General features: G+C 49.0%; 1 protein-coding gene across 1 annotated transcript in view; it reads right to left on the bottom strand.

Moving 5' to 3' along the window:
- Window positions 1–1,928: 1,928 nt before the first annotated feature.
- The window catches only part of VWA1 (von Willebrand factor A domain containing 1), a 40,491-nt gene continuing 18,085 nt past the window's right edge, over window positions 1,929–24,334 (bottom strand). The window contains exons 2-6 of the mRNA XM_084822164.1: window positions 23,081–23,644; window positions 10,296–10,574; window positions 9,816–10,088; window positions 7,758–8,027; window positions 1,929–4,538 (exon numbers count right to left, since the gene is read on the bottom strand). Of these exons, the coding sequence (XP_084678290.1) occupies window positions 4,498–4,538; window positions 7,758–8,027; window positions 9,816–10,088; window positions 10,296–10,574; window positions 23,081–23,644 (1,427 nt within the window). The 3' untranslated portion in view covers window positions 1,929–4,497. The remainder of the gene's footprint in view (window positions 4,539–7,757; window positions 8,028–9,815; window positions 10,089–10,295; window positions 10,575–23,080; window positions 23,645–24,334) is intronic.

The following is a 24,334-nucleotide window of genomic DNA, read 5'->3' as shown; positions in this document are numbered from 1 at the left end:
CTTCATTCTGCAAGGTTCTACAGGGCTTGTTTTGCAACCAGTGAAAGCTATCACATTAAGCATGCAGTCCTACCTAGGAATAAGTCCCTGTGAACTCAGTAAGATTTACTTCTGAGTGGACATGGATAGGATTATTCTGTTAATTGTTCTTGCGGCATTGCTAGGTATTTAAAAGATCTGGGCCCTGGCCTGTGGATGCAAAACAGCTGCCTTCATCGCACGGCTTATGAAGGGTGCAAGCGGTTGGCTGTTCCCCACCGCCCCCACCCCAGCAGCTGTCAGCAGATCCGGGGTAGCTTCATCTGGGAAGCTACCGTGATAGTTCCTACAGCAGGGGTGGGGAACCTGTGGCCCACCGGGTGTTTCTGGAGTCCAACTCCCATCAGCCCCAGCCAGCATGGCCAATGGTCAGGGACGAGAGGAGCTGTGGTCTGACCACATCTGGAGGGCCGCAGGTTTCCAACCCCTGCCGTACTGGAAGACATCATATCAGGGTCTTCTTCAGGCACGGTGCAAGGTCTTTTTCTGTCAAGATTCCTTTAGCCCCCACTTTACTTCTAACCCCAAACAGACACAGATGAGAGGTGTCAGTCTACAGCTTTTAATCCATTACTTCACAGGGTCATACAGATGCAAATTCTCAGTGACTCTCCATCTACAAAGGAATGCCTTCAGGGGATTCAAATGGAAGTTACGAGAGTTGCCCGCTGTTTGAAGAGAAAGGTGGTCTCACTAGCTTAAGGAGGGGAGGTCCCTCTCTCTCGTGAGGCTTCTAAGCTCAGCTTTTCATGCAAGGCCAATCGAGTAGACCATCTAAATTCTGCCCCTGCCTTCTCTGTCTTTGCTCTGCGCCTGCATCTGGTGTCTATTAGGTCATACTCCCCAGACCCCGCCTCCTCCTGTTCACTGCCTCTCATGGGGTGTGTGTGAAGAGGGACCTTCATCCTCAGCCAGCTGGACATTTGTAACCTGAGAAGCCGGCCCAGTCATGTCTGGACTAGCCTGGGAAAACACCTCCCCCATGTCTGGCGGTTCTCCTTCAGAATCTGAACTGCTATCCCACTCCCTGTGCTTAGAAACACCCCTGACATTTTTCCCAGGCCTTGCCCTGTCCTTCCACACTCTTTCCCCTGCCATTCAAGAGCCCTAGACCATTTTTTTTTTTAATGGACCGGGCTGTTCCAGAGTCTCTTTGCTGGATTTGAGACCTTAAAATAGCATTTAGCTGTCCCATTCTGTGGTTCCTTGAAGTTCACAAGGAAAGCTGGTCAAGATCAAGGCAGAAAGAAAGCAGGACCTTGGATAGCTCCAAGTGGGTCCTACCAGGTCAACAGGAGGCTGTTGTTTCAGCAAGGAACTAAGGCCAACTGAAACCTTATGTGGGCTGACAAGACCTGAGTGTGGCCAGCTCTGCCCCTCCTAAAAGAGCTGATGGAATTGCTAAAGAGTCCTCACCTGATGTTGTAGCCTGAAACTTATGTGAGGCTGGGGATTCATTCTCTGAGCTAGAGGATGATGGCAATGCAGTGTCCTCTGGCCAGGGGTGTCCTGAATAAGGCACTGACTGTCCTACACCCGTGGAAGCAGCCTGCGCTTTGTCCTCATCAGAATCTTCTCTTGCACACTGGAAAGTCTGAGGGCTGGGAGTCACGTAACTTGGGCCCACTTGGAAACCCCAACAGAAAGAATCTTCCAAAGCAAACGGATCATTTGTTCTGTGTTTAATTCACTGTCTTCCAAAGGATGTGTTACAATGCAGAAGGGAGGCAATTGCGACCACATTAGTAAAACTATGAATGGAAGAATATAGGAACTGATGCAGGGATTATGCTGGGCATCTACTCTGAAGTGTTTTAACGAATATGTGCTGCAAGGGATTACGTGTGCACTGGAGGCCAAAGCAGGACAGATTTTTTTTTAAAGAAGGGCAAACATAAATATCCAGGGGGACCATTCTTCTAAACTGATCACATTTCTAGGGTCACCAACTCCCCTGCCCTTTTACTGGCTCTGCTCCTGGCTACTTCTCCAGTGAAAAGTGAATTTGGCTAATTCGCTTTTGTTTGGGCCAGTTCATTGCATAGTAAGCTGAGAGCACATGATGAAATACTCTTACCATAGATCCCCTTCACATAGAAAACAAGCATGTCAGGATTCTAGTCTAGCCTTGGCCTTGACATGCTAACTGTCTATGTGCGGGGATCAGCAGGGAAACAGGCAGGAGCCTTCCATCCTGGGAGCCTCCACCTGCAATCTGAAATGCTGCAGCCCAGATTCAGGGTTGACCACCTCCGTGAGAAATTGGGCCGGTGAAGCTTTTCCTGTCATGAAGATAAAGCTGCCACTAAAATTCACCAACTGTGAAATTTTTGAGGCAAATTGGAGTTTCTTGCGCAGGCAAAACATCCTCAAGGGATTTCGAGGGAAGTGAAATAGGATTTGTGTCATTATAGTGTTAGATGGTCCTGCTTCATTCCTGGGCCCTGTTGAAAATGTGACAGGCGGATGTCAGTCAAGCTGTGCTTTGGGTATCTTCATTGGCCTGCCTCCCTAACATTGGGTGGCCAGTTGGGTGTTGGCAGCTGGTGAAGAAACTCCCCATATAGTGGGCAAAGCTGTTAGGACTTGGGACTAGACAGTCAGCAGTGCCTGAATCAAAAATCTTGAAGGGAATTTGGACTTTCATAAGAACATAAGAGCTGTGCTGGATCAGACCAAAGGCCTATTTATTCCAGCATCCTGTTTCCCACAGTGACCAACGAGGTGCCCATGAGATGCCCACAAGAAGGACATGAAGGGATGAGCTCCCTCCCACTGTTATTCTCGTGCAGCTAGTATTCAGAGGCAGCGTATCGCCATCAGGACTTGTAGCCATCAATAGCCCTATCTCCCATGAATTTGTCTAATCCCCTTTTCAAGCCATCTGAGCTGGTAGCCGTCATGGCCACGTCTGGTGGTGGTTTCCTGTTTGGGAGAAGCATCCCTGGAATGTCAAGAGAAGTCAAAGAGTTTCAAGAAGAGCATCAGGAAGGGGCTACAGCTCAGGGGAAGAACACCTGCTTGGCACACCAAAGCTCTCCGGTTCAGCCCTCAATAACGCTGGCCCAAGCGCCTCCCCCAGTTTCAAACCCTCATTCACAGGGCACAACTTTGGCACCATTTCGGCCATTTTCTAGCATGCACGTGCGCATGATTTGGGGGCGAACTCACTGTAGCTGTGACTGGCAACCGCAGATTTTCCCACAATGACCTGTTCAGGTGTGTGTGGGGGGGGGGGTGGAGGGGAGAGTATGAAGCTATAGTATGATGCCAATCAACAGTATGATGTCCCCCTCCCCAAAATCATGTACCCTGCACTTGAAAATGTGGAAGAGGGGAAACCATTTGGCTTCTGAACGCCCTCCATATTAGCATCTCTGTGTGTCAGTGCGACTCTGCGCTTCTCTGATTAAATCCTGCATTCTTGGTTGTTTTTAAAAGCACAGGAGCAGGGCAAGGAAAGGAAAGGGCATTTGTCCAGATCACTGCTTCAAAACACACCCAATTCTAGAAGCCATAGGGCGCAATCCTATCCAGATAGGCAGCTGCCTCCAAACTCGGAGGCAACTGCCTATCCAAAGCAGAGCAGGAGAAGCACGGAGGGGATCGTTTCCTCCACACATCTCCTGCCCTGCTTGTAATGGTTCTGTCTAGCCGTGGGAGGACAGAGTGGGGAAGGAGGCTGCTGTAGGACACATAGGATGTGTCCTACAGGCAGTCCTGTCCTCCCCACCCCAGAACGCCCCCAGCCATGCCCCTTTTCGGCCCCTCCACGCTCCTCTTACGAGTGTAGAGGATGGGGCTGTTCCGCGTTGCCTCCGAGGCTCTGCGGAAGTGTGGGGAGGTCAGTTCTCTGGGAACCGACCTCAGAGCACAGGCTCTGAGGCCGGTTCCCGGATAACGCAATATCCTATGGCCGTCCAGCCGCTGACTAGTGGTCATCGGATTGCTCCCTAAATCTTTGTTCCAGAAGCTCACAAAACAGATGGCAAAAGTTTCTGATGCTCATTTCTCTCGGTGTTGCCTGGGGAACGTTGCCTTTAGAATATTAAGGGGACTCATCTTGTGGCAATGAAAAGTGAGATCAAGCGGGCATGAATATGGGGGTGGGGTGGGGGTCCTGTCACCTTCTTTCTCACCTATGACAAATACTAAACACAAATAAATAGAAATACAGTAAGGAAAGTGCAACTTGGATTCTCAGTCTTCCACTGGAATACAAGGAAGGAGAAAGAGATCGATAGCCAATGGCTCATCGCAGCATCGTCGAGATGGAGCCATTTTCAACATGCCAGGCCAAATCTTGGGAACGTATAGGCATGACAGCCACAAGGGGGAGCCAGGGGGCTGGAGCAGGTTATGGGAGTGTGACTCCCTCATACTGGTTCCTCGCCACGTTCCTTCTTGTCCAATCCTTTCCCTCTGTTCCGCAGAGGTGCCTCTCTAGTCCATTAATGCTCACACTCTCTGTCGGTGACTATAGCTTCCCATTGCTGAAGCTGGAAAGGAAAACAAGAAAAGGAGGAGGAGGTCAGCTGTGGCACAAAACGAGCTTGTAAATAGCTAGTCACCTGTGGCGAGCGAAAAGTGACCTCCAGGCGATCAGGCTGAAAAAGGAGTTGTTTTGTTCCCCTGTTCCTCCCTTTAAATTATTGATGGCCTCCAAATAACTAACCTGTGTGTGTGGGCAGGCGGGCTAGTAAGAATATTTGTGTGCAAAGCCACTTATTTGAAACATAACCAGTGTAGCAGTAGAGTAGCTATGGCAACCACAAACTGTGGCTCAAAGTGCAAGGCAGCACACAGGTACATACTGATAACACTGACCTGGTTCACACAATCTCTACAGCCCTCCATGGCTTATTTAAGCTTCAGTGGGTTTATTCTATTTATTTATTACATGTTTATACTGCCCAGACAGCCTCAGCTGTCTGGGCAGTTCACAATTAAAAACTAAAAAAACAACAACTTAACAAGACATAATATAAAACTTTTAAAAGTTTAAAAGTTCCGCATAAAACCAAAGTAAAACCCAGCAGCGGTTGCAGCCCAGGGAAAGCTTGTGTGAAAAGGGGTGTTTTCAGGAGGCGTTTAAAAGATGTTACGGAGGCGTTTAAAAGGTGGGTGGCGGTACCCACGGGTGCCAAGCTGAGGATTCAAGCCCCCTGCTGTGGCTTCTCATGGCATCCAAACCCAGCAAGGGTAACAAATCACACCACAACCCTCCACCAGGCCATGGGTCCCGCGTGGCTTGTTAACCACCCCAGCCTTGCCGCGTTCGGATGTCACGATAACCTGTGCCTGGCAAGGATAATTAGGGAAATGAATCGGCATGCAAGGGTGTGGTTAACAAACCACCATGGCTCATTAGCCACCCTTGTGTCTTGCACGTTACCAACCATGATTTTTTCACACCCCTCCCTGATCCGGCCACGAGAGAGAGCTCCATTATTAAACAATATAATTCTGCCATAAGCCCACCAGCTTCTATGGAAAGTTCCCCACAGAAAGCGATGGAAGGACCTTCCCACGGAGCTGCAAAGGGCTGCATGCTTGATTGCTCTCCTCTCTCAGTCTCAGCCCCAGCCCGTTCATGGAGACCTTGAGAGGACCATGGAAAACACATCCATCCCTTGCTGGTAACTAGACCACACCTAAAGTGAAACAGATAAGAGCATTCGATAGCCCAACGGATGCCCAGAAGCAAGGCACGGCGGCAAGGTCCGTCTTCTGCTGGTGCTCGCCAGCAACTGGTGCTCAGTGCTATATACTGCTTCTTTTTAATAAAAAGATTGTATTAGTTTTCCAAAACAAGATTAAACAAACCAACAAAAAGAAAAGAAAAAATAGATAAAAAATGCGTTGAACTTAAAACTGATGATTGACAGAGGTTAGTACAGGGAACATATATGTAGATTTTCCCCCTTTACTTTACAGACCAAGACAGAGGTGGAATCCCTAGGCTGGGGAATGCTGGGAGCTGTAGGACTTTTTTTCTGTCTAAACAAGCATAGGATTGCGCCCTTAGTCTCTTTTCCACAGTCTGAGGAAAGGCTTTGACAAATACTGCCGTGTATGTCCCTGATCAGTATATGGAATAAAAACAGGCTAGATATTTTATAAAAGTCAGATGTTTTGCCTTTGGCTCGTTTCAGTTGGTACATCATTTTTTCTGCCTCGGCTATTTGCCACAGTTCCATCTACCATGATTTTAATGTTAGACATCCTGTGGTTTTCCAGCTTTTAGCTCTGACTCTTCGGGCTGCCACCAGCATGAATGCAATTAAATTCTTAGATGTCACGTGTGATGTGTGAAATTTGCCATTCCTGAGAATGCGATGTTCCAAAACTGCGACACAGCAGGACAGGCCCACCCGGTATTGATATATGAACCTTGCTTGGTATACTGCTTCTGAACTTGGAGGCTCCATCAAGCCATCAAGACTAGTAGCCATCGATAGCACTCTGATCTCTGAATTTATCTAGTCAGCTTTCAAAGCCATCTAAGCTCATGGCCATCACTGCTGTTATCTTGCGGCAGTAAATGCAATACACCAGGGGTGCAGGACCTCAGGACCGTGGGCCAAACTTGGCCCACCCGTGGCTCCACCCCCTTTCCCCCAACCGCCAATCATTTGGTGGCTTCCTTGGCTTTGCATGTTTTTACCCCAATCTAAAATGTTGAAATGCCTGTCCTAAGTTTAGCTACTGGCAGGAGGAGCTTTAACCTATAATATGAGTCTACCTTCTCACCACCATTGTCACCATCTCCTAATAACTCTTCATCTTCTTTCTCATCATTGCTACCATAAGAACATAAGAACAGCCCTGCTGGATCAGACCCAGGGTCCATCTAGTCCAGCATTCTGTTCAGACAGTGGCCGACCAGCTGCCCACAGAAAACCCACAAGCAGGACAGGAGTGCAACGGCACCCTCCAGCCCATGTTCCCCAGCCACTGGTGTATACTGCCTCTGATACTGGAGGGAGCACACAGCCATCAGGAGTAGCAGCCATTGGTAGACTTCTCCATCAGGAATTTATCTGATTTATCTTTATGGCCCTTTTAAAGCCATCCAAATTGGTGGCCATCTCTACATCCTGTGGGAGCGAATTCCGTAGTTTATGTGCTGTGTGAAGAAGCCCTTCCTTTGATCTGTCTTGAATCTCCCACCAATCAGCTTCATGGGATGACCCCTTTGGGTTCTAGTGTGATGAGAGAGGGAGCAAGATGTCTCCCTCTCCACATTCTCCACACCAGGCATGATTTTGCACACCTCTGTCGTGTCTCCTCTCACCCTCCTTTTTTCCAAGCTAAACAGTCCCAGCTGTTGTAACATTCCCTCGCAGGGGAGATGCTCCAGGACCTTGATCATTTGAGTTGCTCCTGGACAGGCAGAGAGCCCATGACCAGGTAGGCAGTGATATCTATTGCTCCTCCTTCTCACTGCCACCGTTGTCTGAGCTGGAGAGAGAGGCAGGTGAACGAGCAGGTTGCAATGATGAAAAGGAGGATCGAGTCCAGGAAGCCCTTGTCAGTGGGCCCCTACTGGCGTGTGGGCCCTCTTCATGTGCCCACCATGCTTGCCCCTGGCGCCAGCCCAGATCAAGTTAGTACCTTTCCTCTTAAGATATCGAGACAGGGCGGAGCAGTGCGGGGGACCGGGTTCCACTCACAGCGTTTAGCAGAAGACACCTTGCCCCCTCCCCACAGCTTACCGGGTTGCATGTGTACCATCCGGCACAGCGCTTTTCCAGGAAGGTTCTTATACATGGGCTTCACGCACACTTTGTTAGCGCTGCCCGTGGCCAGATCTGACAGCAGCACGCTGTGGACCTGGGGCGAGACGCTGAGCAGGGTGGACGGGCCTGCTTGCCGCCGGCACCGAATCCGGTAGCCCAGAACGCTGCCACCTGCAGGATCCCAGGAGGCCTTCACGGTGCTGGGACTGAGGTCTTCAAAGCGGAGGTGCTTTATTTTGGAGTTCTCTGGTCAACGGAGAAAAAAGAACGGGGAATGAGGACATTGCACGGGCTTTCCATGGCGCTGCGAGCAGAAAGGGCCTTCTGCCAGCCTTCAGCCTCCAAATGTTTTGGACTATGATCTACCATCATCCGTGACCATGGGCCATGCTAGCTGAGGATGATGGGCTTTGTAGCCCAGAACTCTGGAGGGCAGCAGGTCAGAGGAGAACGGCCTTATGTATTTATCATTTCGCGATAATAGCCTTTGTTAGATTTATGTCTTGCCATTCCCACCCCAAAAATGGCATGCAAGGCAGCTAACCATAATAAAATACAGGTTGAAAACAAAAGCTGAGTTAAAACACAAGAGAAAAAGAAAACGATGGAAAACCCAACAATGAAAGAAATAGACAGCACCTAACCGGTTAAAGCTCCAGCTGGCCTGGTTCTTGAAGCTCCTCCCCTTCCTGTTAACCACACCCATTTAGCACCAGCCTCCCTGTTTGAAAAGCACTCTGTGTCAAGCACCTTGTGACAGAGCTGGCTTCTGGTTTGGGGAGGCCCTTGGGCCAGATGCCCACTATAAGCCTCCCCACTTCCTTGTTGCTATCAGTGCTGCCAACTGGTTTGCCCTCTTCCTCTGAGTCAAATCCGCCCAGAGGGGAAGGGCAAGGCAAATGGAGGCAGCTGTTCCTTCGTGCTCCTGTCCCTGCTCACTTGCTTAGAGGGAACTGATGGGATGTGGGACTCAGCAAGTGCCTAGTGATGCCAGCCCCCTGACTTAGGCCCTGCTGTCTGAGCATACACAAAGTACATTTGGTTTATTTCTTTAAAACATTTTTGCCTCACTCTCCTGCTGAAGAAAACTCTCAGAACAGCTGACAAAGACCCATAGAATCATAGAATCATGGAATAGTAGGGTTGGAAGAGGCCTACAAGACCATCGAGTCCAACCCCCTGCTCAGTGCAGGAATCCAAGTCAGAGCATCCCTGACAGGTGGTTGTCCAGCCTCGTCTTGAATGCCTCCAGTGTGGGAGAGCCCACCACCTCCCTAGGTAATGGGTTCCCTTGTCGTCTTGCTCTGACAGTCCGGATGTTTTGCCTGATGTTCAGCCGGAATCTGGCTTCCTGTCACGTGAGCCCATGATTCTGTGTCCTGCACTCTGGGATGATCAAGAAGAGATCCTGGCCTTCCTCTCTGTGACAACCTTTCAGGTACTTGAACAGCACTACCATATCCCCCCTCAGTCTTCTCTTCTCCAGGCTAAACATGCCCGGTTCTTTCAGTCTCTCTTCATAGGGCTTTGTTTCCAGTCCCCTTCGTTGCCCTCCTCTGAACCCTCTCCAGCTTGTCTGCATCCTTCTTAAAGCGTGGTGCCCAGAACTGGACACAGTACTCCAGATGAGGCCTAACCAGTGCTGAGTAGAGGGGAACTAGTACTTCCTGTGATTTGGAAGCTATACTTCTATGAATGCAGCCCAAAAGAGCATTTGCCTTTTTTGCAGCCACATCACATTGTTGGCTCATATTCAGCTTGTGATCTACAATTCTAAGATCCTTCTCGTTTGTAGTATTGCTGAGGCAAGTATCGCCCATCTTGTAACTGTGCTTAACAAGGCAGTCCCTGCTGTCAGGTGTACAATCTCAAAGACACGACACAAAAGGAGAAAGTTTGGGGAGGGAGGAGAAAAAGCAAATAAATGCAGGGAGTTTTTCTTAGTTGCTACTTGGCAACATTTTCGAATCGTAAGCACTGCCAGGACCTTCCCGTTTCCACATTTGCACCAGCAAACGTGCACCTCCTGCTCACCTTCCTGAGTGCACGCTTTGGCTGAAAGCGCTTTCTCCTTGCCCGATTTATAGATGGCAGAGACCGTCACCAGGTAGGTTGTGTTGGCCCTCAGGTCCTCCAAGATGGTGCTGTTGAGGCTCCCTTCTACCTTCACCAGCTTGACCGAGTTCCCGGGCAGAGGGCCGTACAAGACCTGGTAGGCAGCCACGCTGTCTGGGGTGGGGGACCAGCTGACCCGGATGCTGTGCGGTTTGGCTTCTGAGATGAGAAGCTGCACTGGGCTGATCACCTCTGTGGGGAGAAGAGGCAGAGTGAAACATCTGCAAATAATCCACCCAGGTATGAGGCATCTTTGTCTTTGGTGGGGGGATTTTATTTACTTATTTCTTGGGAATTATTTATATACTTTCCAGTTCTTTATATAATTTCAGAACCAGCCAGAACTCCAAAGGAGCTATCCAAGGTGCTGAACCAAATTTCCCCTGTGGTTGCTCTTACCTTCCAATGTGGTGACCCTGGTGGTTTGGGGTGGGATGTACTGCTCGTTGGACTCTGGAATAAGGGCAACCTCGTAAGTGGTTTGTGGCACAAGATTGCCCACTACGATGCTGGTGTGGTCACCGGTCATCTGTTTGGTCAATTTCCGCCGGGGGTCCCCGGTCGGGGCATACTCCAGAATGTAATACCCCGTGTCGCGTGTCAAAAGCTGGGGCCAAATGAGCCGAAAGCTGCTCGAGGAGATGTCCATGGCCCGCAGACGCTTGGCCTGGATGACATCTGGAGGAGAGAAGGGATGAAAAGCACAGAGATCCATTTATCGGCGTTTCCTTCTCATTGGCCATTTCAATCTTTGTCTCTTATAGAACTTCAGCTTGGGGGGGTCAGACCTATTTCACCCCAGGGCTGAATCTGATTTTGGAGAAGGTCTTAAGGGCTGTGTGCCAGTGATGGGCGGGGCTGAATGCAGAATGGGTGGAGCCAAAGGTGAAATGGGGTGGGGTCAAAGGCAAAGCAGGCAGAGTCAAAACCCCGAAAATGCCAGCATATTGTCGCTTAAAGCTCCCACGGCTGCTAACTAAGCCTTCAGAGAGGCATTTCAGTCTTTTAGACTGGGGAAACACCTCTGCAGCCCTGCCCTAACTTCTCCGAGGGGGTGTAGCCTATTCCTAGCTGCTATGCCATTTCGGCCGGGTGGGGTTTGTTCTGGCTATCTGAAGTTTGGGGACATAGATTAGAAGGTACAAGCACATATCATGTTAAAGCAGCAGATGGCAGCAGAGACAGCATCTGCAAGGATGCAAGGAAGGTTAAATTGACGGAGCAGCTGCTGCCCATTAGCAAGTGAACCCTGGGACATCATCATCCGAAGATGGGCTTGCCAGATCTCGAGCGTTGGGCCTGGAGCTCAGGTTTTAGGGTCCCTATTCAGGGGCCTTAAAGCAGCGAATTCACTCTCTCAGGGCCATCAGCTACTCCCACAAACTCCCTTTGAATCTTGGGTCTAGGAGTTTTGCACCTGTTTTAAAACACCACTTAAAAAGAAGAAAAAAACCAACAAATCATTGTACAAGGGAAAATATTGTATAACATACGTATATTTAATGTTTCCCCAAATTTCCATTCTCCCCTCCCAGTGGAAACATTGTGTTAAAAAATCATCCTACAGCCCCACATTTTCTCCTCCTGATTCTTACCCATTTTCCTTGGTTTTCACCACTGGGCCACATTGTTATCTTTTAAGGCAGCCTTCCCCAACCTGGTACTCTCCAGATATCTTGGATTGCAATTCCCATCATTCCCTGGGAATGATGGGAGTTCCAGTCCAAGATATCTGGAGGGCGCCAGGTTGGGGAAGACTGTTTTAAGAACTGGCTGCCTGATGACATCACAAAGTCCTTCTTGATGACCTCACAAGGGCCTGCCCCACAACATCACTAGCCCTGCACCATGAATCCAGCTTTGGGATACTGGAGAGTTGCCAACCCTATCTGAGCAGCTTCAATGGCCTTTGGCTTTACTTATCCCAAATCTTTTATAGCATCACCTGTCACCTAAGCCTTTAAGGTCACGCCATTTCCCCCTGTTACCTATAACGTTATCTAGGAATAGAGCTGGGCCGAAATTTATCAGAAGAGATTTACTTTTTTTCTGAGAAGCATACTGAGAATGTTATTTTATTTTCACCCCACCTGAGAAAGGGCCATTTTGACAAATGTTCTCCACCGTGCAACCCACCAGAAATCCGAGAATTGTGGAACTGGAAAAGAATTTGGAGGCCACCTGCACCACCCCTGAGCCATCCAGGATCTGCAATGGAGGATGTAACTAGAAAAGGCAGCATCCCTGGCAGATGGCCATCCAACCTCAGCTTAAATACCATCCAGCAAAAGAAAGCCCCCTGCCCCGGGTGGTCTCACTCAGTGTCAAACAGCCCATAGCATTAAGAAGTTTCTCCTGAAGGTTAATCCAAATCTGCATCTCTGCAATTTCTACATATTGCTACTAGAGCATCTCTATACCAGCCTAAAATCCCGCATTTAAAACAGGGCTTGCTGCTTCCGTTTTAAATGCAGGATCATGACGGACTCCCTTCACACGCGCTTCCTTCCCCCACCTTTCCCCCTTATCCGAGTCTTCAATAAGTTTCATTTTACAGCCACTAGATGGCGTTGTGGTCTAGCACCTCTTTTGCCGGTTTTCCTCTTTTCACACGGGAGCTCAAGCGGAACTTGAGCGCTGTAATTTGATAGCTCATTCTCGCTGATCTTTTTCAAAATGGAATCAAGGTCATTTAGTGTGGGAGATGCCCCGGAGGTTGACGACGTCATCTAAAGGGCCCGCAGACTTCCATGAATCACCAGTTTCAACAGCAGGATATAGCTCTGTGTGAAGAAGCCGCTAGTCCTGCCCTCTGGAGAGACATACAACAACACTGCTCCATCTTCTGCAAGCAGCCCTTCAGATATTTGAAGATCGCTATCATGTCTCCCCTTAACCTTCTCTTCTCCAGACATCTCCCATTCCCCCCCGCCCCAATAATGCTCTGGAACAACAGAAGGTCCAGGCATTGTGGGGGATGCAATACGGTACCCAGCCTGCTTTTACCACTTGCAGAGCCAGCAAAAGAAGCGGACAACCGACATCACAAATAAAGCCATGCTAGGAGAAACTAACGACGGTGCTAATAGTGAGAAACTGTTGGGATAATTTCTGGCGAAACGCTCCCTCTGATTTTGCTGCCCACGAATACAGTGGAAGATTCTGGGAGGCCGTTTTTGCTCAGCTCTGATCAGGAATTCTCGGCAGCCGGCCAGTGTATGGAGCTGATTCTGTGGAAGAGCAGAAACCCTGTCAAATGTGAAGGGTGCTGCCTTCTCTCCCCACCCCTGTGCCACCTAGATGTCGTTCTTGTAATCAGGAATTGATGGCTGTCAGGGAGAGAGGGAAGTAGATTTGGGGTGGGAGGGTGTTTGGAGGCTGGAGGCAGCCATTTGATCGCTTTGCCGTGAACGCTCAGCATCAGGCAGGCCACAGACACCAGCTTCCTGTGCTTGGCCTGGACGAGGCAGCATTTTTCTGTTTGCTACTGTACAAACAGGCTCTGGCCCAATCTGATCCAGGCCCCTGCCAAAGCACGAAATCTCTCGACCGCACTTTGCAAGATGCTGGAATTGCACAGACGCCACCACTGATGGGCAGAGCAAGGCCGAAAAATGGCCAGGCCCCCGCCATTCTCTCCTGCCCAAGCTAAGCACATTTAAAATTCTGCAGGGGAGAGAGCAGAGACAGAGCTTTGGAACTCCCCAGCTTGAATCTCACCTCTGCCATCAGCTTAACATGAGAGCATAAGAACAGTTGTAATCAAACACATCTGGAAGACAACATGTTGGAGCAGGCAGGCCTGTCTAGTCCAGTATTCTGAGCAGAATCCAACTAAAGTCATGACTAACCTAAGTCACATTCATTTCAATGGGTCTACTCTAAGTAGGACTTTAGTTGGAGTCTACCCTCTGTTCCCACAGTGGCCAACCAGATGCTTCTGGGAAGCCCACAAATGGGACATGACTTACTAGTTGGCCTTAGACAAGCTCCCCCACCCACTCTCATCCTCAGTCCTTCCAACTGCAGTATGGGGAGGTTTATACTGCTCTACCTCACAAGGTTGTTGTAAGGATTACAATGTAATGTATGTGAAACACTTTAGAAAATTCTAACCAAGGTTACATAAATGTTAGGCCTTATTATTAAGCAGTGGCTGAAAGAGCCCAATCCTTTGCGTCTATACTTGGAAATAAGTCCTGCTGAGTTCAGTGGGGCTTACTCCCAAGTAAGCACTCATATGAGTGCAGCCCAAATTGCTCGCAGTTGCGTATAGCTGGATTGCAGGTTCATCGTTCAGTATTTCTAAAAGGGCCTAATATATATAATTTTGCATCTATATAAAATATAGGTGCTGTACAAAACTAGAATGAAGAAACACCCTACTCCTTGCTTGCAGAGGGATTTTGAAAAAAAAAAATGAAGCAAGAAGAGAGAGGAGTTGTAGGAAAGGGGTGGAAATTCTGCACTAGCTTAGAGAGCATTAGAACATAAGAAGAGCCCTGCTGGATCAGGCCAAGGGTCCATCTAGTCCAGCATTCTGTTCACACAGTGGCTGACCAGCTGCCCATGGGAAACTCACTAGCAGGACATGAGTGCAACAGCACCCTCCCACCCATGTTCCCCAGCAACTGGTGTACATAGGCTCACTTCCTCTGTTGCTGGAGGTGGCACACATAGCCATCAGGACTAGTAGCAATTGATAGCCTTCTCCATGAAATTGTCCAGCCCCCTTTTAAAGCCCTCCACATTGGTGGCCATCACTACATCTCATGGAAGTAAATTCCATCATTTAACCCTGCGCTCTGCAAAGAAGTCCTTCCTTTTATCTGTCCTGAGAGCCAGTGTGGTGTAGTTGTGAGAGCGCTGGACTGTGAGGCCAGAGATCCGGGTTCTAGTCCCCACTCGGCCATGGAAGCTCACTGGGGGACTTTGGGCCAGTCACAGAATCTCAGCCCAACCTACCTCACAGGGTTGTTGTTGTGAGGATAAAATGGAGAGGAGGAGGATAATGTAAGCCGCCTTGGGTTCCTTGCAAGAGGAAAAAAGGTGGGATAGAAATGCAATAAAGAAAGAAAGAAAGAAAGAAAGAAAGAAAGAAAGAAAGAAAGAAAGAAATTATTTCCAACCAATCAGCTTAATGGGATGACCCCTTTGGGTCTAGTATTATGAGAGAGGGAGAAAAATATCAAAAAGGAAAAGAAGTTAGACGTGTACATGAACTAACCTAGAAGCAGGAGAGAATTTAAAAAAACGTCAAATGGAAGGAAATGCAAGAGAGAGAAGATGGGTCTTAAAGAACGTCGTAGAAACAAGAAACCCAGCACAATATTTAAAGGGAGACAGTTCCAAACATGTGGAACCCTGAAAGAGAGAGAAAACACCACGGAGGAGAAATAGCACATGGGAGTGGAGGTTTGTGAAAAGGACTAGTGTTTGAGGAACCAAGGAACAGAAGATACAGTAAAGATAGATAAGGAGGGGTGAGATTGTGCATTCAACTCTCTTGGAGTTCTTTCAGGCAGGCCGGTCTGTTGACATGACTTACCGCAGCCACATGCAGCCGCAGGCAAGGAAGGTGATGTCACTCAGCCGAGAAGGGAGCAGCCCCAAGCAGTGACAAAGCGCAGGGTTCTGGAGGCTAGGACTGCAATAGGCGTTGGAGCCTCAACCCATGCGTTGCCGCCACACCCCATTCTCCCCGGGAGCCGTCAACGTTGGCGTGACTCACGCCACACCTTCCTGTCGATGCAGCCGTCCAACTCTGGTGGGAGCCTCTGCGGCTTCCTCGCCGCAGCAGCAACCTCCGCTCTGATCTTTACGAGCCAAGCCAACGTTTCCGTCAGAAACCTGGCAAACCTACCGCCCCACCCTACAAGCTTGGCAGTTTCCTGGCCAATCTCTCAACTTCGGCAAGCCTTCTGGACTTCCTGTCCACCACCTGGGGCAATACAGGCCCAACCCAAGAGCAACTTGTATTTTTATGTTTTGGCTGCCCTAGGCAAGCTGATTTGGGGGGTCACCCCGCCCCATCCCTTTTGGGTGCCCAGTCAAACACTAAGCAGTGCCACGGTGGCACATTTGACACTCAAGAGCCAATTGGGATCTGAGTTTCTTATTTTCATTTTTGGAATTCCCGGATTCCAAGCCAGAGAACATTCATAGACCTTGGACTCCCCCAATGCAGCAGAAGGCAAGGCTTCCCTGTCATCCACCAGTGGTGTGCTGGTAAGTTTTGAAGTACAGGTGCTCATCATGGAGTCCCCATAGCTGCGCCCCCAAGGAGAGTCCCAAAATGCAGGCAGTTGTGTTGATCTACACCTATTTACGTGTATGAATGCATACATACAAAGAGTGATGGGAAGTATTTGGTAATGATGCCTCCTGTTAGAAAGACAGTTAGCAGAGAAAAACAAACAGCAGAACAGAATGAGCGTTTACCAGTCCCGCGTGCACGCAAGGCAAAAATAGTTTGCTCACAATATGTTCTACAACAAACAGCAGAACAGAATGAGCGTTTACCAGTCCCACGTGCATGCAAGGCTAAAAAAGAGACCGCACCCTTCTTTAGCGAAGAAAGGTAAAAATAGTTTGCTCACAATATGTTCTATTACACAGGCAGGAGTGAGAGAGCAACCAGTTGTGCTACCAGTAATGGAGGAAGTCAGAGGGGGAGGGAGGGAGGAAAGGGAGGAGCAAAAGGAAGAACTCACAGGAAACCACACTGTAGGCTATAGAGTTCCTAAGGCTAGCTGTGGCCTAAATTCCCATGAACACTGCCTCCTTCCTCTAACTTGCAGATGCAGTTGCAATATTCCCAAGAGTTGCTGGGAAAATCCATTTCCCTACAGCTAGGGTGAGGATTGCAGCTAAGTTCAGAGGGAACAAGGAAGCCTGAAGGGGGTGGCAGAGGATGTCAGGGTCCCTGCTTATCTGAGCCCTGACACCACATCACTGTCATCCACCCCTATCCCCTGCCAGCTGAGAAGAGTACCCTGAAGCCCTGGGGGGAAAGTGGACCAAAGGATGTGGGAGGGAATGGGCCAGAAAAGCCACACCTGTTTTATGACCTGCCACATCAGGGCATTTAAAAGGTAGATAAGCTGCTCTCTGGTTCAGAAATGGATCTCTGCCACCTCTTTACTTCCTCCTCCTTTACAGCTGTGGGCAGCCAACAGAGAACAGAACACTTTGGGGACTGTATCCCCTCCCGGAACCCAAGGGTTATCCCCCAGCCAATGAACAGCAGTGATGCCTCCTCCGCAGAGCACAAACAGTGTCTCCCGATCCGAGATGTTTCCCCTAGTGGAGGGAGACAGGAGCCTGTGTCATTTGCCTCTCACGTCGGGGGATTGCCAACAACCAACTGGCAAATGATGGGGAATTTGAGGGAAAGACAGCCCCATTTCTGAAACACAATACTCGCCTGTGCATCTACAAAGGGGGCCATTGAAAACCCTCCTGTGATATCATAGTGCAATTTCCGGGCATGTTTCCAGGCTGCTGATTCTGGGTGGTTCTTCCCACTCAGCCCTGCATCCCAAACGTCATCGTGATCTGCTGCTTTATATGCTTGCTGCCAAATGGCCCCGGGTTGGAACAGCCCTTAGCTGGATACAGCGAAGCCTTGAAGCAAATGTACACAGCTTGCAGAGTCGGACAAATTCAGCCCACCCCATCTGAGCGAAGCCATGCCTGCCAGAACCCCTAGGCACAACCCCTGCCATTGTGTACTCCTGTATCCCCCTGAGAGAGGGGTCTGTCTACTCCATTCCCTTGAGGGGGTCTGCCCCACAACAGGGGGTGGGGAAGGAGAAGCCATATAGCTCTGTCTCTAAGCCTACTAATCTCCCGGGCTTCAAACTGTATCAACTGCAAAACTATGCGCTGGTTAGGGACGTTTGCCACCTAGTGACTGAAGGTGGCACCGCAGGCTTCAAACACACGGACACATTTACATTAATTATAATTACTTCATGCATTTTTAAAAAAACAACCCTGAGGTGCACACCCATAGGGTCCCCTTAGTATGCATGCCAAGTTTCAGGTGTCTGGGTTTCACGGTCTTGGAGCCAGGGCACTGGCACAGACAATCATCCCCTATTATTATAGAAGATAAGTGTGCATATGATAACTGGGGGGTAGAAGTGGGGAAGTGCCATGCAGTGCCAACTCTAGGTTTTGGGGGCCCTTGGGAAAGGTGCCCTCTTCTCTCCAAATCCACGTTGCCCTTTTGCTTCTCTTCTCCCTCTGGGCCCAGTCTGCACACCTGCCCAGCGTGTCAAGTTTCCTTCATCCTCTCCCTTCCACTCCCTTTGCAGTCAACACACTCCAGGAAACAAGGCTTCAAGCTATACAATTTTATTAGTAAACAACTCACTTCTTTACAAATGCAGATTCTAGGAAACTCTCAGACTGCATAGAACCAGCTAATCCACACATCTACGAATATCAATGGAGGAGACGAAGTGGAAGTTAGAGAAGTTGCCGGAAGTCTGGGCAAGAACTTCTCAGTCAGCCTAGCTTTGCAGGGATGCCCCTCCCTTAGGGTGGCTCCCTCCTACGTCGGCTTCCATGAGTGGCCAACCTGGCAGAGCATCTGAGCCCTGCCCCTAACCTTTCCTGCTTCACTCTGCAACAGACCCTAGCATCCCTCAAGTCACAGCCCTCGCCCTCCTCCTCCTCTGAAACTGGAGTTCTCACGGTGGAGGAATGGGGGAGCCGTTCAGCCTGGGCCATCTGTGTGTCAAGGTCTTGGGAAGAAAGTCTTGCTGTATATGGGCTCATTAGGGAGGGTGCCTCCCCCTGTTCTGGCTGTTCCTATTCTGAATCTGAGTCTGAGCTGCCAGACATCTCCGCATTTTCAGATTCATTCCTGACACAGAGGAAGAGCACACAAGAAAGGGGTGCTGCCACTCCATCTCTCCACTCTTGTCATTGCTTGCACACTCAAAGGCAGTGATGTCAAGGAAGAAGAGGAAAAGGCGGACCAGGAGGTTCTGCAGAGTGGGCCCCTTGCAGTATTTGGGTGCAGCACAGAATGGATCCATTCCTCTCCACCCCTGCTCCAAACCAAATGGTGGAAACTGATCCCATAGTCCATGCCAAGAACATAGAAAACTGCCTTAGACCAGATCAGCTTATTTGTCCATATAGACCAGTGGCACTGGACCTCAGGCCCTGGGGCCAAATCCTGCCCCTTTCCCCCAACCATTTATCATTTGGTGGTCCCCCGCTTTTGCACTGTTTATTCCCACTCTAAAAGGCCGAAAAGCCTCTCTTAAGGCTTCGGTACTTGCAGGAAGAGTTTTAAGCACGCATAGGCTGGCATTTTTGGCCCCGTCCCTTTTTCCTGTGGCTCCACCCACCCCTGGAATGCGACCCCAGAAAGCTTCTCTGAAATGGAATTTGGTCCTCAGGCGGAAAGACGTTCTGCACCCCTGATCCAGCCCAGTATTGCTGACGGACCGGTAGTGGCTCTCCAAGACAGAGGCCTGGATCACCACCTCCTACCTATGCTTTTTAACTGGAGTTGTTGTGGACTGAACTTGGCAGGGACCATCTGCGTGCAAAGCAGGATCCCTGCCTCTGTGCTACGACCCCTGTCCCAAACCAGGAATACACAAAAGAAGCGTAGCATGGCCAAACGTCCTTTGCACATGCCCTGAGGCCTCTGGGGCAACGAAGGGCTGATAACATCACACCCCTCTGCATTGCAGCAGGCATGTTTGGTCATTCAAGGACAGGCTGAATATGTTTCACCTGGCATGCCTGGTGGCCTGCCATGTTGCAGGTGCTGAGTTCCTCCTGGAAATACTTCCACCCCATCAAAGCTCAGAGGAAAATTCGGTGTGTGTGTGGGGGCTCCATCCCATCCATAACTCTGAAAAGGGAGCATTAGATTAGGGATGTATGGATTTTGTTAAATCTGTTCCGTCTATGTTTTGCAGATTGTTGGGCACCTTTTGTTCTGTCTTCTGCTCATTGACGGAATCGGAGTTTTTGTTAGAGATACACGAGAATTTTGTTCCACTTCTGCAAATGCGCGCTTGCACTAATGCACATTAGCGCTACTGTGCAGTTGCGCTAATGTGCATTAGCGCAGGTGCACAATTGTGTAAATCCCGCCCCCCTCCGCCAAGTAAAAAACTGGTCTGCAGGTCCATGGAACCCATGATTTTTATCTTTGTTGTTTTAAATCTGTATTTTAAACTCCTGTACTGCTGCTAGGTTTTATTGTGGTTGTATTGTTATATTGTGGTTTTAATGTTCTATATATTTTAAATTGTTTTATTGTGTGTTGTTTGGTTTTAGTTTTTGTGAACCGCCCAGAGAGCTTCGGCTATTGGGCGGTATAGAAATAAATAAATAAATAAATAAAATAAATGTGATTTGGGAAAAGCTGAGGAATCTGCAGGGGAGATTCATAGAAATTTGAACTCATTTGAATCCGTTGCAGATTTCTCTGATATCCCTACTTTAGACTGCCTCGCAACCTGAAGCGGTAGAGCAGGGGTGTTCAACCTATTTCAGCATGAGGGCTGGATTCTATTTCAGAGACGTTCTCAGGGGCCGCATTCCACCGGTGGACGAGGCCAAAGGCAGTTCAACCTTTAAGAACGGGGGCGGAGAACAAACAAAACCTGGGAGAGCATCAAACCATCAGCAGTCACGGGACAGGGGAAACACCCGTTTGGGGAACCTCAGAGGGCCAGATTGTGACCACACCCAATTGGGTGGGTGTGGCCTGAGCTTCTGCACCCCTGTGGCAGAAGTTTGGCAGGCTCATAACCACTTTTTTTTTTTTAGTGTGTTCATCAGCCCCTGAGACGGTGAGAGATCCTTTGTTCTCCCTTGAACAGAATGAAACTGCAGTGAGGTTTTCCTTTGAGCAAAACAAAGTAAAGGAAAGGGGGGGGGAGGAGGAAGCTAAGCAACCGTGCAAGATGCAGAGGGGAATTTAAATAACATAAAACAAATGGAAAGCCATCCCCCAAAGTGAAGAAGGAGAGAAAAGTTGCCAAGAAGTGGGCGGAAAGCTTTCCCAGCTCCATAGTAACCCTCATTAATTTCCAAACAGTTAGCAGACTTAGAGCTCCAGCTGCAAGGCAATGCCTAGAGCAGAGGTAATAAAGAAGAAGGGAGGTGCATTGTGGGTAACAGGCATGGACGCAAGCCAAAGGGTTCCCTGCTTCGTTTGGAGAACAGAACTGGGGCGGCTGGGATTTCCTTCTCTGAAGCGGAACCACTGAGAGGCAGTAAAGGCATATTCACACTACAGATCACTCTCAGGCTGCCCGTCCAGATGTCCAGGTGTGAAGGAGCCAAAGACGGCCACCTCCCAGCGGCCCCCGAATCGTGGAGTGAGCACAAACAGGTTTAACAGTACTTTCCTCTTCCTCTGGAACTCTGGGAATTCTTGTTCTGCTAGCCAGGGCTTGGGATCTGTAACAGAACACTCGCCTGACTAGAATTCCCAGGATGCCTTGGGGGAAGCCATGACAGTTCGATTGGTCTAAAGCCAGACATCAGCTTGTGTTGTAGTTACAGCCTGGCCTTTTCTCACAGAGACCGCCCCCCCTTCTCTAAAGCATCCAAGGACATCTAAAACCAGTCAAGTAATTGAAACGCCATCCCACAGTGAGAAGTGTTTGGGGGATTTTTAGTTTGGAAAAAAAAGGGCAACCAAAGGATGACAGGGTGGCCACGTGTCCTCTTTTATAGATGACAGTCCTCTATTTGAAGGGCTGCCAGTGGACTGTCTTGTATTTCTAGGGCCGTCCAGTCCTGGTCCAGTTTAAAGAACCCAAAGAACTGTTGCCTATCAGCAGTTAGTACCTGGACAGCTGACTGAACAGGCAGGGACATAGGTCACCTGGTCCCAGTCTCCCACACTACGGTGAGGTATGCTGTATTTCTATTTAAATTATATTAGCTATTTCTAAATTTGTACCTATACATATAAAGTAGCCTATGCAAATGTTATGCAAACCATTGCCTTCTTTGGCCCACTTTTTTGGAATGTGTGTGTGTGTGTGATGCATTTCCTCTTTTTTGGCAAGTGGCCACCCTGGGTGTGTGCCGGGGTGTGTGTGTTATGGACTGAGCGGACAGAAGGAAACATTATTTCCCCTCCCAGAATACTAAAACTCAAGCTCATTCATTCAACAAAACTCATTGGCAGTGGGTTCAAGATGTGCTTATTATGCGATGCCTAATTCACCGGTGGAGCTCCGTGCTAAACGTTGCAGTGATGGTCCCCAAGTTAGATGGAGATTTTAAAAAGATTAGACATATCTGTTAATTCAGTCCCATTTAAGTTCAGAACCTACACCAGATGGGTTCTAAACCCCCAAGCAAACAGACAAACAGTGTATTCTTAATGCACTGGAACTACCATGCTACTTTCTTTTTAATTTTGTAATTTGCTAAAATAAAGCATTAAATAGACTTCAGTTTAGAATTATGTCTGTGGTGATGCTCGTCCTTTTATTTAGAACTTGGGATGTACGGACTGTGTAAAACCTTGCTCCGTCTGTGTTTTGTGGATTGTCAGGTGCTTTTTGTTTCATTGCCCGCTCACAGACAGATATGAATATTTTTTTGTCATGTGGAAAAATACACAAATAATTATGTAAGTATTTATGTATTTACATAATTTACCTTAGTACGTAACATTTAGTATTGTCCCCCATTCCATTCAATGTTTCCTCAGCAGAAACTCACATATTTTCCTATGAGTTTATATGAGTAAATTTCAGGAAAGTAAAAAAATCATCTGGAAGTCCACGGACTCTGCGCGGCCTGCAGGGGGCGCTCCGCAGTGGATTCCGCAGGTCAGATTCTTAGAAATCCGAGCTCATTTTAGTCTGTCTCGAATTTCTCCAGCATCCCTATTTAGAACCCATTTGGTGTAGTTTCTGAAGTTAAACAGGACCAAATGAACAATATTCATGGGGGGTTGGTCTATCAACAGAAGTTAGCCGTGATAACGAGGTAGGACTTCTGTGTACAGAGCCAGTTGTATCTCTGAAGAGCAGATGTTGGAGAAAGCAAGAAAGGAGGGATTTGCTTGCAATTACTCTGAGGATTTGGGCTGGCCACTGCTTGGACAAAGGGTGCTAGGCTGGAAGGACTTAGTTCTGATCCACCACTGCCATTCTGCATACACTTCACCTGATTACCTGCGATGGAGTCTCTCAGCTCTTTGGTTATGATGGCCAGGTCATCCACATCCACAAAATGGAGATGCTTCTCCGGGGGTTGGCTGGCAGCAGCTGAAAGCTCCAAGTAGCTCCCACGCCCGGTGCTGACTATGAAAACGGTCACCCCCATATCCTTCAGGAGCTGCATGGGCTTGGAGATGTCATCTGTAGTGAAGCCGTCGGTCACCCAAACCAGCACTTTGGGCACACCGGCCCGGGCCCCAGCCTCCCCCGTGAAGAGCTTCTCTTTGGCGAAGGAGAGGGCTTTGCCCGTGTTGGTGTCACCCATCACCTGTTGGATGCTGCGGACGGCGTGCTGGATGGCCCCGCTGGAGAGATAGCGGTCAAAGGGGAACTCCAGAGTGGGCATGGTGCTGATGTGAATGATACCAGTCTGGACGTCATGGCGGCCAAAGGTGAACGGCCGTAGGAGGTCAGCAATGAACTCCTTGACCCTGGAGAACTCGTAGTAGGAGATGCTGCCAGAGCTGTCCAACAGGAAGAGGAGGTCCCCTTCTAAATCGGGGAGGGAGGATCGAGGACCTGGAAGACACACAGGAGAAGGGACATGAGCATTATTGGAAAGGCTGCCAGCTCCCTCCCCAGTTGGAGGGTGTTCTAGGAGACACTGCAGCCCTTAACGACCCAAAGTCAAGCCAAAATTCAGTGTAGGTTGTGGGGTTGGACTCGATGGTTTGGGGTTGGGCTCGATAGTCTTATAGGCCCTTTCCAACCCTAGTATTCTACCATTCTATGATCTTAAAAACACACACTGACTATGGAGTAAGCCCGTTGAACCCAAGTGGACTTGCTTCCAAGTAAACACCGTTGATAGCCTCCAAAATCTGATGGAAGTTTGGCCAGTTGGATTTTGGCCTCACACACTTTTGGATCTCATATTCAGTGCTGGCCTTTGGGGAATGGGGAAACCAACCTTTTTTGTGGTTTCTGGTTGGTTAAATCAGGGGCAGGCAGAATCAGTGGCCACTGTGGCACCTCATCTGATTTGCAGTGAGTCAGGCAGTTCACAGATTTTCTGGGGTTGTTGTATATTTGGGGGGGAGGAGTTCTGCAACTTGCCAAAATTTCTGAGCAATTTGTGTGAATTATGGCTACGTTTGCACACATTATGGCTGAATTTGTGCAAATTGCATCCGAATGTGTGCAAGTTGCGCCCAGATTTGTGCAAATCGCAGCCAAATGTGTGCAAATTGCAGCAAAATGTGCACAATT

This window comes from Heloderma suspectum, chromosome 15 (assembly GCF_057233095.1).
Source record: "Heloderma suspectum isolate Gila_16-S chromosome 15, 16-S_ref, whole genome shotgun sequence".
In the NCBI taxonomy this organism is placed as follows: domain Eukaryota; kingdom Metazoa; phylum Chordata; class Lepidosauria; order Squamata; family Helodermatidae; genus Heloderma; species Heloderma suspectum.
The sequence above is the reverse complement of the archived record's forward strand: the minus strand, read 5'-3'. Positions and strand labels throughout refer to the sequence as shown.